At 48.5% G+C, this 13,492-nt stretch overlaps 1 protein-coding gene across 1 annotated transcript in view; it reads right to left on the reverse strand.

Moving 5' to 3' along the window:
* LOC121273997 (sialic acid-binding Ig-like lectin 12) overlaps positions 1 to 13,492 on the reverse strand; it is a gene marked incomplete at its 5' end in the record, with an annotated part of 55,659 nt that overhangs the window by 9,956 nt on the left and 32,211 nt on the right. Inside the window, one exon of the mRNA XM_041181131.1 lies at positions 586 to 951. Within this exon, the coding sequence (XP_041037065.1) occupies positions 586 to 951 (366 nt within the window). The remainder of the gene's footprint in view (positions 1 to 585; positions 952 to 13,492) is intronic.

Genomic DNA, 13,492 nt, shown 5'->3' on the forward strand with positions numbered 1-13,492 from the left:
GCTTTGAGACTTTGGTGTTTCTGTCTCTCAGCTTAATACATGTTCGCTCCAAAAAACTTGAACTGATAATAATGGGTGAGGGTGGAGGAGCAGACCAGAGATTGGATTGCACTACCCCATCATTCACTCAGCAATCTGGGCCATTTATTACTTTGCAATTTGTGGGAACTTGCTGTGTACAAATTGGCTGCTGTGTTTCCCACATTACAACAGTAACTACAATTCAGGAATCAGCTCATTGGCTGTGAAGTGATTTGGTCCGTGCTGAGGTGGTGAAAGGAGCTACAGAAATGTGAATCTTTCTTCTGTCGATATGTCAGTCTTCGAGACAGGATTAGAGAGATCGATGGGAGTGGATAACCTGATAACATTGATGGACACAGTCAATATATTTAATCATTGATATTAAAGTGAGTATTAGAGGTTGCTTTAGGACTGAACTGGAAGCTATCACCATGTTATTGAGAATCAGACAGCGTGTTATAATAAGCTGTGTTTTGTGTTAATATGTAAACGTCACAGGTTGTGTTATTTCCCATTGAGTGTTGAATGTGAATTGTTGAGTAATTATAACACAGCACTTACCAGAAACGTGAAGCTGGGTTACAGGATAGTAGCTGTAACTATTACTGCTGTCAAATTCTATTCTGAAATAATAAGGTCCTGCATCTTCCCGTCTGATGTTGTTTATAATCAGGGAACAGTCGCCATCTTTCAGGTCTCCAGACAGCCGGGTCCGATGGTGGAACCGTGGTAACTCGTGACTGTGATCCTTGGAGTGAAAGGCAATAGACGATGTTCCTCGTTCCTCATTATTAAACCAGACTCCACCTCGTGGTTGGTTTTCCAGACACGATGGATAACTGTAATGACATGGAATCTGTACACACGAGCCTTCCTGCGCTGTCACCTCTCGTGGAGTGTCACCTTTCCACTCTTGTGACTGTCCAACTGGGGAGAGAAATCTCAATATTTAACTCTGGATGGTTTGTGGAATCACTAGACTCAAAATTTACATATGAGGCTGAATTGGGGGGATGGTCAATACTGAGGAGAATGGCATCAAATTATTTTGGCAGGAAGAATAGAAAAACAGAATATTATTTAAATGGAGAGAGGCTGCAGAATGCAGTACAGAGGGATCTGGGTGTCCTTGTACATGAATCACAGAAAGTCAGCATTCAGGAACACCACAGAATGAGGAAGGCAAGTGGAATGTTGGCCTTTATTGCAAAGGGATGGAGTATAAAAGGAGGGAAGTCTTGCAACAGCTGCACAGGGTGTTAGTGAGATTGTAACAGGATCATTGTGTACAGGCAGTTCAGAGAAGCTTCACTGGGCTGATTCCTGGGATTAAAGGGTTTGTCCTGTGAGGAAATGTTGAGCAGGTTGGGCCTGTATCCATTGGAGTTTAGAAGAATGAGGGGTGACCTTATTGAAACATATCCGATTCCGAGGGGGCTTGACAGGGTGGATGCTGGGAGGATGTTTCCCCCTCGTGGGGGAATCTAGAACCAGGGAGCACAGTTTGGGAATGAGGGCTCTCCCATTTAAGACTGAGATGAGGAGGAATTTCCTCTCTCAGAGGGGGGCTACCCTGTGGAATTCTCTTCCCCAGAGAGCAGTGGAGGCTGGGCCATTGAATAGACTCAAGGCTGAGTGAGGCAGGTTTTTGATCGACAAGGGAGTCAAGGGTTTGGGGGACAGGCAGGAAAATGGAGTTAAGGCCACAACCAGATCAGCGAGAGCAGGCTCGAGGGGCCGAATGGCCTGCTCCTGTCCCTATTTCTTATGTTCCTACATTCTTACCTTCTTAAAATATTAAAGCTGCAGAATAAACATGCAAGTGAATGACCCGCTTGACACACCTTCCATCTGGGGGTCCCATGGGGAGGACCCTTCCTGAGCCAGATCCACCAGCCAACATGGTCTGGATCCGAGCACAGGAGACACGGGGGGGAGTGACTAACAGGCTCCTTGTGACAGGCCCCCTCTGTCCAATGGCTGGCTTTCAGCTGCCAAGGCCAGAGTGGTCCTTGCTAAAACCAGCTCAGGACAGGCCAGGACCCCTGTGCAGACCCCCTCCAGCGCTGCAGCCTCTGTACAAACCCCTCATGCGCTTGTGGAGAGACACAAACAAGGCTGCACATTACCGAGGAGAGTCCCCTCTACGGACTAAGGGGCTGACTCATCAGCTTAAACTCAGCAAATGAGGAGGCTCTCGCTCGGTATCGGGGCTTGGCATTCGCTCAATAAAAATAATCAAATAACATTTTGGTCAGAAATCTAAGGAGGTTGTACATTCCCTCAAAAATAAGTCTCGAGCTGGGGTCGTGGGTCAAAGGGCAACAACTTATATTTACACAACAACTTTAACATGACAAATCACCCCAAGGTGCTACACAGGAGCGTCATAAAACAAAGTATGTCACCCAGACACATGTGGAGATATTAGCGACAGCTGACCAGAAGAGGTCGGTGTTATGGAGAATCTTAAAAGGTGGATGAAATGGATAGTGAGAGAGAGAGAGAAATAGAGAGAGTGAGAGAGAGAGAGAGAGATAGAGTGAGAGAGAGAGAGAGAGATAGAGAGAGTGAGAGAGAGAGAGAGAGAGATAGAGAGAGTGAGAGAGAGGGATGGAGAGGGGTTGTGGGAGGGTATTACAGAGCTCGGGCCCCAGGCAGCTGATGGCACGGCCGCCGATGTTGGAGTGATGGGTTCGGGGGATGGTCAAGAGGCTGGAATTGGATGAGCGCAGAGACCTCAGAGGGTTGGAGGGGCTGGAGGAGGTTACAGAGATAGGGAGGGTTGTAGGGGCTGGAAGAGGTTACAGAGATAGGGAGGGTAGTAGGGGCTGGAGGAGGATTCAGAGATAGGGAGGGTTATAGGGGCTGGAGGAGGTTACAGAGATAGGGAGGGTTGTAGAGGCTTGAGGAGGTTACAGAGATAGGGAGGGTTGTAGAGGCTGTAGGAGGTTACAGAGATAGGGACGGTTGTAGGGGCTGGAGGAGATTACAGAGATAGGGAGGGTTATAGGGGCTGGAAGAGGTTACAGAGATAGGGACGGTTGTAGGGGCTGGAGGAGGTTACAGAGATAGGGAGGGTTGTAAGGCCTGGTGGAGGTTACAGAGATAGGGAGGGATGTAGAGGCTGGAGGAGGATTCAGAGATAGGGAGGGTTGTAAGGCCTGGTGGAGGTTACAGAGATAGGGAGGGATGTAGAGGCTGGAGGAGGATTCAGAGATAGGGAGGGTTGTAGGGGCTGGAGGAGGTTACAGAGATAGGGAGGGTTGTAGGGGCTGGAGGAGGTTACAGAGATACGGAGGGTTGTAGGGGCTGGAAGAGGTTACAGAGATACGGAGGGTTGTAAGGCCTGGTGGAGGTTACAGAGATAGGGAGGGTTGTAAGGCCTGGTGGAGGTTACAGAGATAGGGAGTGGCTGAGGAGGGATTGAAAACAAGAATGAGAATTTCAGGGGAAATGACAGAAGGAAATTATGTTAAGTTCATAGAGGGCGACAAATATTAAAGGCACGAACATAATAATATCAAACTGCGGAAGAGACCAGTCTATCTGGGTGGTAGACGTAGAGTCATGTGCAAGAAACACCTCACCCAGAGGGACATCTCTTAGCTTACCTTCGACAAGGAGAAGAAGTGACTCAGCTGCAGAGAGAGCAGCAAAGTCAGAGTGAACAAGACAAGTCGCAATTTCATCTGGGAGCTTCCCATCTCTGCCTGTCTCTTCTGATCTTCTGGCTCTGCTTTGATGCTTTGGTTTGTAACTAGAGGAGTTACTGTTCTTTATACCTGAAACACTTGAAGAGGACAGCCGGGGGTGGGTATCTGTGTGGTATCACACCCATTTCTGGATATTGCAGTGTCGATGTTCCCTGTCCCACTGGCCTGGGACCAGCAGTAAGGTCACTGGGATATTGACTGTCTGGCACCGAGAACTATCAGTCCCTCCACAACGCCCTTCACCTTGTGCAAATATGTGTTCATATTGACGCAACACAACATAGCAAAAACATAGGGGCTGGTTCTTATGTCGGCAAATCAGGTGAAGCGCAGGCCCCCTAACCCCTTCCTCCTCTCATTGCTCCTCCTTCCTGACAGACACTTACTATTTGTCCTCCTGACGCGTGATTGGAGCCGCTGGGACAGACAATTAGCTTCACTTCTGCCCGACAGGGAGAAACGCCCGTGTCCCCTCTCCCCTTTCATCCGTCCTTTTCCCGAAAACCCTTCACCTGATTCCTTCATCCGCCTGTCCCTCGCTTGTCACTGGATTCAGTTTGTGCCGTTAACCAGCTCTGCCCATCTGTCCCTCTGTATCATCCACACCTTTTGAAATTGTTCCCCCCACTCCAACCTCCACAGTATTTTGCCTTTGTAAGTTGCAGCAGGGCTCTGGGGTGCTGGATGGAAGGTTCAATACCCTTTGCCGGTTATTTCACTAGGAAGATAATTCAGTGTTGGGGTTCCCAGCTTATGAAAATTGTGTGCGTTGCTTTTATTTTGGACAAGGGGTCTCGAGGGGGAACTGATTTACGCTGAGCTTTAGGGGTTAACAGCCAAGTCATGTGTTGATCGGTCAGTGTTTACCATGTGGAGACTGTCTGTCACCAGCTTTGTTAATGGTTTATCCAGGAACATTGAAGGACATGAACGTTCTTGCTTTGTATAGAACAAGTCACCAACTGGGTTCAGACATCGACTCAGACTCACATCAACATAAACTGGCTTCTGACAGGTAAGTTTCTATTACATGAGGGCAGGAGGAGGCCATTTGGCCCCTCGAGCCTGCTCCAACATTCAATGAGCTCATGGCTGATCTGCAAACTAGCCCCATATGCCTTTGTCCCATCTCCTTTAATACCTTTGGATGCCAAAAATCTATCAATCTCATAGGTTTAAAATGAACAACTTGATCGTGCATCAGTTTCCGTTTGGGGAAGAGAGTTCCAAATTTCTCCCACCCTTTGTACTTCCTAATTTCACTCCTGAAAGGTTGGCCTCTCCTTTTTAGGCTCTGTCCCCGAGTCCCAGACTCCCCCCAACCAGGGGAAATGGTTTCTCTTTATTGACCCCAATCTGTTCCCCTTTATATCATGCAAACTTTCATCAAATCTCCTGCTTAACATTCTAACTTCCAGGGAATACAAGCCAAGTTTGTGTTTAATCTCTCCTTGTAATTTAACCCTTGGAGTCCCGGTCTCATTCTGGTAAATTGACACTGCTCTCCCTCCGACGTCAATATATCCTTCCTAAGGTGTGGGGCCCAGAACGTCTCGCAGTGACTCCAGGTTTGGTCTAGCCAGGGCTTTATGTAGACTGAAGCGTGACCTCTACCCCCTTATATTCTAATCCATGAGATAGAAAGGGCAGAGTTCCAGAATTGTTGTGTTTATTTGACAACAGAATAACAGAGGAAGGTTTCCTCTCTGCCCTCTTCAGCACCACTGGGAAGGTCAGGATGAGAAGGTTGGGCAGGGTCCCCTGTACTGGACACTCGCTGAATCTTCCAACGATAGTTCTGGGCTGGATTTCAAAACACATAGACAAGGATTCAGTGTTCTATCACATTCTGCCTTTCTCTCTTTTCCTCTCGTTCTCTTTCTCTACCATCCTCTCTCTCTATCTATCTTTCTCCTTATTCTCTCCTGCTTCATCTCTATCACTTTCTTTCTACTTCTTTGTGTGTCTCTCTCTGCCTCTCTCTCTCACTCTTTCCTTCCTTGTCCTTATCTCTTTCAGTGTCTCTCTCTGTCTCTCTCTCTCATTCTTTCTTTCCTTGTCCTTATCTCTTTCAGTGACTCCCTCTTTCTCTCTCTCTCTCTCTCTCTAAATGTTTCCCTCTCTAACAGTTTGGCCCAGTACTCTTATTTCCCTGTTTTACTAGTGTTTCATTTGAAGGTATACAAGACCAGATCAGACTAGAATTTTTATTTTCCAGTGTTTACTGTGTTTTTTTCATTCTGGGTCTCTCTCGACTCTCTCTGTCCCTCTCTGTCCTTTTATTTCATTCTTTCATGTGATGTGGACATCGCTGCCTAGGCCAGCATTTATTGCCCAACCCTAACTGCCCTTGTTCAGAGGCCACTTTTTAAAAGCCAGCCACATTGCTGTAGGTCTGGAGTCACATGTAGGCCAGAGCAGGTAAGGACAGCAGATTTCCCTCCCTAAAGGGCATTTGTGACCCAAATACCAGAATCAGCAATGGTTTCCTGGTCATCATCGGACTTTTAATTGCAGGTTTTTATTGAATTCAAATTCCACCAACTGCTGTGGTGGGATTGTAACCAGGGTCCCAGGAGCATTACGCTGGGTCTCTGGATTACTGGTCCAGTGAAAAGACCTTCAGGCCCCCACCTCCTCACTCTTCTCTTCCTCCACCTTTCACACTTGTTCTCTCTCTCTCTCTCAATGTCCTTCTCTCTTCCACCTCTCTCAGTCTCTGTCTCCCAATTTCTCTATCGCTCTCTCTCTCTCCCTGTCGTTCTCTCTCTGACTGTCTCCCTCCCTATATCTGTAACCTCCTCTCTCTGTCCCTTTCCTCCAGCCCCTACAACCCTCCGTTAGGCAGCCTCCACCAGCCCCTACAATCCTCCCCATCTCTGTAACCTCATCCACCCCCGACAACCCTCTCTATATCTGTAACCCCCTTTCTCTCTCCCTTTCCTCCAACCCCTACAACCCTCCCTATCTCTGTAACCTCCACCAGCCTTGTCAATCCTCCCCATCTCTGTAACCTCCTCCAACCCCTACAACCCTCCCCATCTCTGTGTCCTCCTCCAACCCCTACAACCCTCCCTATCTCTGTAACCTCCACCAGCCCCTTCAATCCTCCCCATCTCTGTAACCTCCTCCAACCCCCACAACCCTCCCTATCTCTGTAACAACCTCCAGCCCCACAGCACCCTTATACCTGTAACCTCCTCTAGCCACTGTAACCCTCCCTATCTCTCAAGCCTCCACCAGCCTTGGCAATCCTCCCAATCTCTGTAACCTCCTTTAACCCCCAGAACCCTCCCTATTTCTGTAATCTCTTCCAGTCCCTACAACCCTCCCTATCTCTACAACCTGCTCCACCCCCTGCAAACCTCCCTATCTCTGTGTCCTCCTCCAGCCCCTACAACCCTCCCTATTTCTGTAACCTCCTCCAGCCCCTACAACCCTCCCTTTCTCGGTGTCCTCCTCCAGCCCCTACAACCTTCCCTATTTCTGTAACCTTTTCCAGCCCCTACAACCCTCCCTATCTCTGTCACAGCTTCCAGCGCCTACAACCCTCCCTATACCTGTAACCTCCTCAAGCCCCTGCAACCCTCACTATCTCTGTGTCCTCCTCCAGCCCATGTAACCCTCCCAATCTCTTGAAGGGTTCTCAAAATTCACACATTTTCCATATCATCAACAAGGATATCACTTTTGGACCTTTAAACTGCTGAGTTAAGTGTAAAACCCTGCAGACAGGAGGCTGGGCCCATGAAGGCCGGGCTTATTGAGAGCAGTGTGGAATGTTTGGCCTGAAACCAGACAACGAGAGGAGACAGAATACGCATTCTTCCCTTTAATACAATCAACCCAGAGAAAGTCTTCACTTCACACGGAACTGAAGCCAATCAAAATCAAGTTGTCTGCTGCACTTTGTGACAAGCCCCGAATAAGTCCAAGGTCTAGAACCCTGGGACTGGGGGCGATTCAGACGGCTCGGAATTCGCAGGTGAAGCTGACACACACCACCACACCCTACAAGGGGCTGAATGTCCTCTTCCTGTTCCTGTGTAACAGGCTCGAGGGGGCTGAATGGGCCTCCTCCAGTTCCAGTGTAACAGGCTCAATGGGGCTGAATGGCCTCCTCCTGTTCCGGTGTAACAGGCTAATTGGGGCTGAATGGGTCTCTTCCTGTTGCTGTATAACAAGCTCGAGGGGACTGAAAGGGCCTCCTAATGTTCCTGTGTAAAAGGCTCAGTGGGGCTGAATGGCCTCTTCCTATTCCTGTGTAACAGGCTCGAGGGGACTGAATGGGCCTCCTCCTGTTCCTGTGTAACAGGCTCGAGGGGGCTGAATGGGCCTCCTCCTGTTCCTGTGTAACAGACTCAATGGGGCTGAATGGGCCTCCTCCTGTTCGTGCGTAACATGCTTGAGGGGGCTGAATGGCCTCCTCCTTTCCCTGTGTAACAGGCTCGAGGGGGCTGAATGGGCCTCCTCCTGTTCCTGTGTAACAGGCTCGAGGGGGCTGACTGGGCCTCCTCCTGTTCCTGTGTAACAGGCTCAATGGGGCTGAATGGGCCTCCTCCTGTTCGTGCGTAACATGCTTGAGGGGGCTGAATGGCCTCCTCCTTTCCCTGTGTAACAGGCTTGAGGGGGCTGAATGGCCTCCTCCTGTTCCTGTGTAACAGGCTCGAGGGGGCTGAATGGCCTCCTGCTTTCCCTGTGTAACAGGCTCGAGGGGGCTGAATGGCCTCCTTCTGAACTGTAAAATTGTTGTGATACTGTAACTGCCTCTTTGGTTTCTTTCAGCTGAATCTTCAGCTCTTCAGTCTCTTCCTTGTAGCTCTTGCCTTCGGTATCAGCAGCTTCAGGCTCTGTGATATTATTCACTTCCATCATGTTGGTGCGCTGCCTGATGGGCTGTCTTGATTTCACCCTGCATTGCTTTATTACCCGCCCCTTTCTTGTGGCAGTGATGGCATTCTGCCCCCTTGAACCTGCAGGTGTCCGGTACGTGCTCACCCCCCCCACATCGAGAACAGGCCAACTTCGGAGTTGCTGCTGAAATACTCCCACGAAGCCTTTTAGTTTCTGGAGCGGCAGAGACTGTCTCTCGCTTGGCGGCTGTCTCTCTCTCTCTCTCTCTCTCTCTCTCTCCAGTTTGTTCCTCACGCCCGGTGGTTGTTTCCTCTCCCAGCTGAGGACTGGTGCCATGTTGCACGTTCCTGTAAATCCCACCAGTCTCTCCCAGCACTTTCCATGCCTGGCGATATTTCCATGGTGCACTTCAAATCGATGTCGGCTTCTGCGAGTAAACGGCTCTGAGTGGCGTTGGGGTGAACAACACAAACCAATCGGCCCCGCAACATGTCATTGAGTGTGTCTCCGAGGTCCCAGTGCTCAGTCACCTGCTTCCACTTCACTGTATAGGTTGCGATGGACTCTCCCGGGGCCCTTACTCTGGAGTTAAACTTAAACCTCTGCATTATTACCCACGGCTTCGGCTGAAAATACATCTTCATGAGGACGACTAATTGGTGAAAGGATTTAGAATTGGGTGTAATACACGTCACTGTCTTCAGCTCTGAGACTGTCAATCCTCAACGAACATTTCTTCCCTTCCAAGTCGCTGATTATTTTAGCACGTCGCACGATTGTGGCCATCCCATAATTGGGATCTTTGGTGTATGTGATGATATATTTCCATCAATAGCAATATTTAAACCAAGCTCCGTGCAGTGCTGTGTAAGAGTGGGAAGGAAAGTCAAAGCTACACGGAATAACCACACAAGAGCTGCTGATGGCCCTCCGAGGCAGCGCCTTCATAGCCCATCCCTCTGACGTCTCTCCTGAAAGGCAACAAGGGAGGGGACAGGACATCACAAAGCAGAATATTACTTCAATGGAGAGAGTCTACAGAATGCGACACAGAGGGATCTGGGTGTCCTTGTACATGAATCACAGAAAGTCAGCATTCAGGAACAGCACGGAATGAGGAAGGCAAGTGGAATGTTGGCCTTTATTGCAAAGGGATGGAGTATAAAAGGAGGGAAGTCTTGCTACAACTGTACAGGGCGTTGGTGAGATTGTATCAGGAGCAGTGTGTACAGTTCTGGTCTCCTTACTTAGGGAGGGATAGACTCTGCATTGGAGGCAGTTCAGAGGAGGTTCACTGGGCTGATTCCTAGGATGAAGGGGTTTGTCTTTAGAGGAAACGTTGAGCAGGTTGGGCCCTGTATCCATTGGAGTTTAGAAGAATGAGAGGTGATCTTATTGAAACATATAAGATTCTGAGGTGGTAGGGGGTTTGACAGGGTGGATGCTGAGGGGATGTTTCCCCTTGTGGGGGAATCTTGTGAAGCAATAAGGATGTTTTACTGCATTAAAGGCGCTATATAAATGCACTGTCATTCCTATTGAAACAAGCTCACTGATGCAAAAACAGAAAATGCTTGAAAAACTCAACAGGTCTGTCAGCATCTGTGGAGAGAGAAACAGAGTTGACGTTTCGAGTCTGTATGAGGCTTTTTCTTTTGCTATATTCTCTGACTCGCTATTCGCTCACTCTCTGTGTGATCACTAACCCTGTTCTCTAAAATTAAATGCTCACTTCCTCAATCCAGGAAAGAATCCAATTCCCCGAGTTCCGATCAGTAATGAATTTGTACCTTGCAGCAAGCTGATGAAGATCAGTATCAGACCGACCTCTCCCATCTTCAGTACCTCATCTAAATGGAAAATGATAAAGACAGAGACTTTTTCAGAAATTGTCCCCAGCGTTTCTTCCTCAAACATCAACAACTTGTGGTTAAATAGCACCTTTCAGGGAATTAAACAGCCCCAGGGAATAAACTAATGTGAAGACAAGGAAGGAGAGATTGAGAAGGGACATTGCAAACCGATTCACCAAACACGGCAAAAATTCATTGGTCCCTCATTCCCTTTGCTGGGTGTCCAGCTTTTTCTCTCAGTGAGTTTAGCCCTCACAAGCTCTTTCACAATCTTCTGCACTATCTCTCTCTCTCTCACACACACATTCTCTCTCTAACAATCACAATCTCTCTCTATCGCACTCTTCTGCTCGATCTCTCTCAAACACGCACACATTCTCTCTCTAACACTCACAATCTCTCTCTATCGCACTCTTCTGCTCTATCTCTCTCTCTCTCACACAAACACATTCTCTCTCTAACACTCACAATCTCTCTCTATCACACTCTTCTGCTCTATCTCTCTCTCTCTCACACACATTCTCTCTCTAACACTCACAATCTCTCTCTATCGCACTCTTCTGCTCTATCTCTCTCACACACACACACCTTCTCTCTTTAACATTCACAATCTCTCTATCGCAGTCTTCTGCTGTATCTCTCAATCTCAAACACACTCATTCTCTCTTGCTCCCTCTCCCAAACACGCTCTCTCAGACACAAGCACCGTCTCTCTCACACACACACTCTCTCACACAAGCACCCTCTCTCTCTCAAACACGCTCTCTCTCACACGCGCACTCTCTCCCTCACACACACACACTCTCCCTCACACGCGCACTCTCTCCCTCACATGCACACACTCTCTCTCACACACACTCTCTCTCAGGCACAAGCACCCTCTCTCTCTCAAACACGCTCTCTCTCACACGCGCACTCTCTCCCTCACACACTCCCTCACACACACACACTCTCCCTCACACACACACTCTCTCTCACATGCACACTCTCTCCCTCATACACACACACTCTCCCTCACACATGCACACACTCTCTCTATCTCTTTTTCTCTCTCACACTGTCTCTCTCTCTCTCTCTCTCTTTCTCTCTCTCAGACACGCTCTCTCTCTCTGATATGGAAGGTTTTAAGACCTGCTCATGATTTCAGCTCAAAACCCAGGCAGATTCTCCCCAGTGAGGGAGTGCTAAGGGAGTGCTGCACTGTCAGAGGGTCAGTGCTGAGGGAGTGCTGCACTGTCAGTGGGTCAGTACTAAGGGAGTGCTGCACTGTCAGAGTGTCAGTACTAAGGGAGTGCTGCACTGTCAGAGTGTCAGTAATGAGGGAGTGCTGCACAGTCAGAGGATCAGTACTAAGGGAGTGCTGCACTGTCAGAGGGACAGTACTGAGGGAGTGCTGGACTGTCGGAGGGTCAGCACTGAGGGAGTGCTGCACTGTCAGAGGGACAGTACTGAGGGAGTGCTGCACTGTCGGAGGGTCAGTACTGAGGGAGTGCTGCACTGTCAGAGGATCAGTACTGAGGGAGTGCTGCACTGTCAGAGGGTCAGTACTGAGGGAGTGCTGCACTCTCAGAACTGCCATACTTCGGATGATGTTTGAAATTAGCAACATGCCTCGTATAAAATTCTATATCATCAGCTCAATATAAATAGATTAATCCTGTACGTTTCACTTTACTGCAAATTGTTGATGGTTTCATTTCCTTGTTAACCAGGCTCATGTGATCACTAATTTTAAATAATGTTTGTTATTTTGAACAAGGGGCCATGCCTGAACAGATAACTGTAGGATCAAGCAGCTGGGTTTTTTCTTGAACCTTGCTTCATTCAGATGTTTGCTGCTGGACATGAGATCATTAATGTGTGAATGTAGAATCGGAGTCACCTCAGTGAACAGCAGCATTGGTTGAACAGCCTGATCGGCAATAAGAACTGCTGAACACAATGTCCGTTCAGAACAGCTCGGTCCCCGATCAGAGAAACAGCCTCAGACAGAACCAACTGACGCTGGAATCCAGACAATTCATTAACGTGTTGGGAGTTAGTTTGATGTCGGAGATGGAGTGTTACTGGGAAGGATGGAACCCATCAGGATGAACAGCTCGATGTACGACAAGGAAAGGATGAGCTAAGAGGGGTTGGTCACGGACAGACGGAGCGTGTGAAGACTCAACAAGCTAATGGCAGGTGAATAGCTGGAAAGGTGTCTTTTCAACACAAGGTTTAGACACAGAACTCGATGTTTGATCGGGTATTTCAAAAGAGAGAAACTCTTTACAGGGTGAATGGACCTTGTCAATAATCCATCCAGCCAACCTCGCCTGGAGATTAGTCCAATATTAGACACTAAACCGAGGCCCCCGTCTGCCCTCTCGGGCGGGTGTGAAAGATCCCACAGCCACTATTTGGAGGAAGAGCAGGGGGGAGTTCTCCCCGGTGTCCTGGGACCAATATTTATCCCTCAACCAACATCACTAAAAACAGATGATCACATTGCTGTTTGTGGGAGCTTGCTGTGCGCTAATTGGCTGCTGCGTTTCCTACATTACAACAGTAACCACACTTCGAAAAAAGGGTGAACTCAGTTGTAAAGTGCTCTGGGACATCCAGAGATCATGCTATATTGAAGAGATTTGACAGGAACAGCAAGTGTTTTACTTACAGGGGAATGAGTCCCCAGGGTTGTAGAGTCAATCCTGTCAGATGAATGACTAACTGGAGACACTTCCGGAAGTTGATCTAATTCTGGAAATGTTCAGTTTACCAGGATCGGAGGAGAGATGATCTTCCTCTCCTGACTGCATCGGACAAGAGGTGAACTGGCTCTGGGAGGAGGGTCAGTGTTAACCCAGTGTTTCTGTGTTTGAGGGAGATGTGAAACTGGGGAAGTCACGTGGTTTTTTGGTGTGGTCACTCCATGTCTTTATTTGGTGCAGCACTCATTTAGTTCATGTCATTGTTTCAATGCTACAAAACCATAGCGCATTCTGGACTATTTCTGCCTGACCTGCTGTCAGATACACACAGTCTGACAGAGAGGCGGAAAAG

The sequence above is a fragment of the Carcharodon carcharias genome, assembly GCF_017639515.1.
Source record: "Carcharodon carcharias isolate sCarCar2 chromosome 29 unlocalized genomic scaffold, sCarCar2.pri SUPER_29_unloc_15, whole genome shotgun sequence".
Taxonomy (NCBI): Eukaryota; Metazoa; Chordata; class Chondrichthyes; order Lamniformes; family Lamnidae; genus Carcharodon; species Carcharodon carcharias.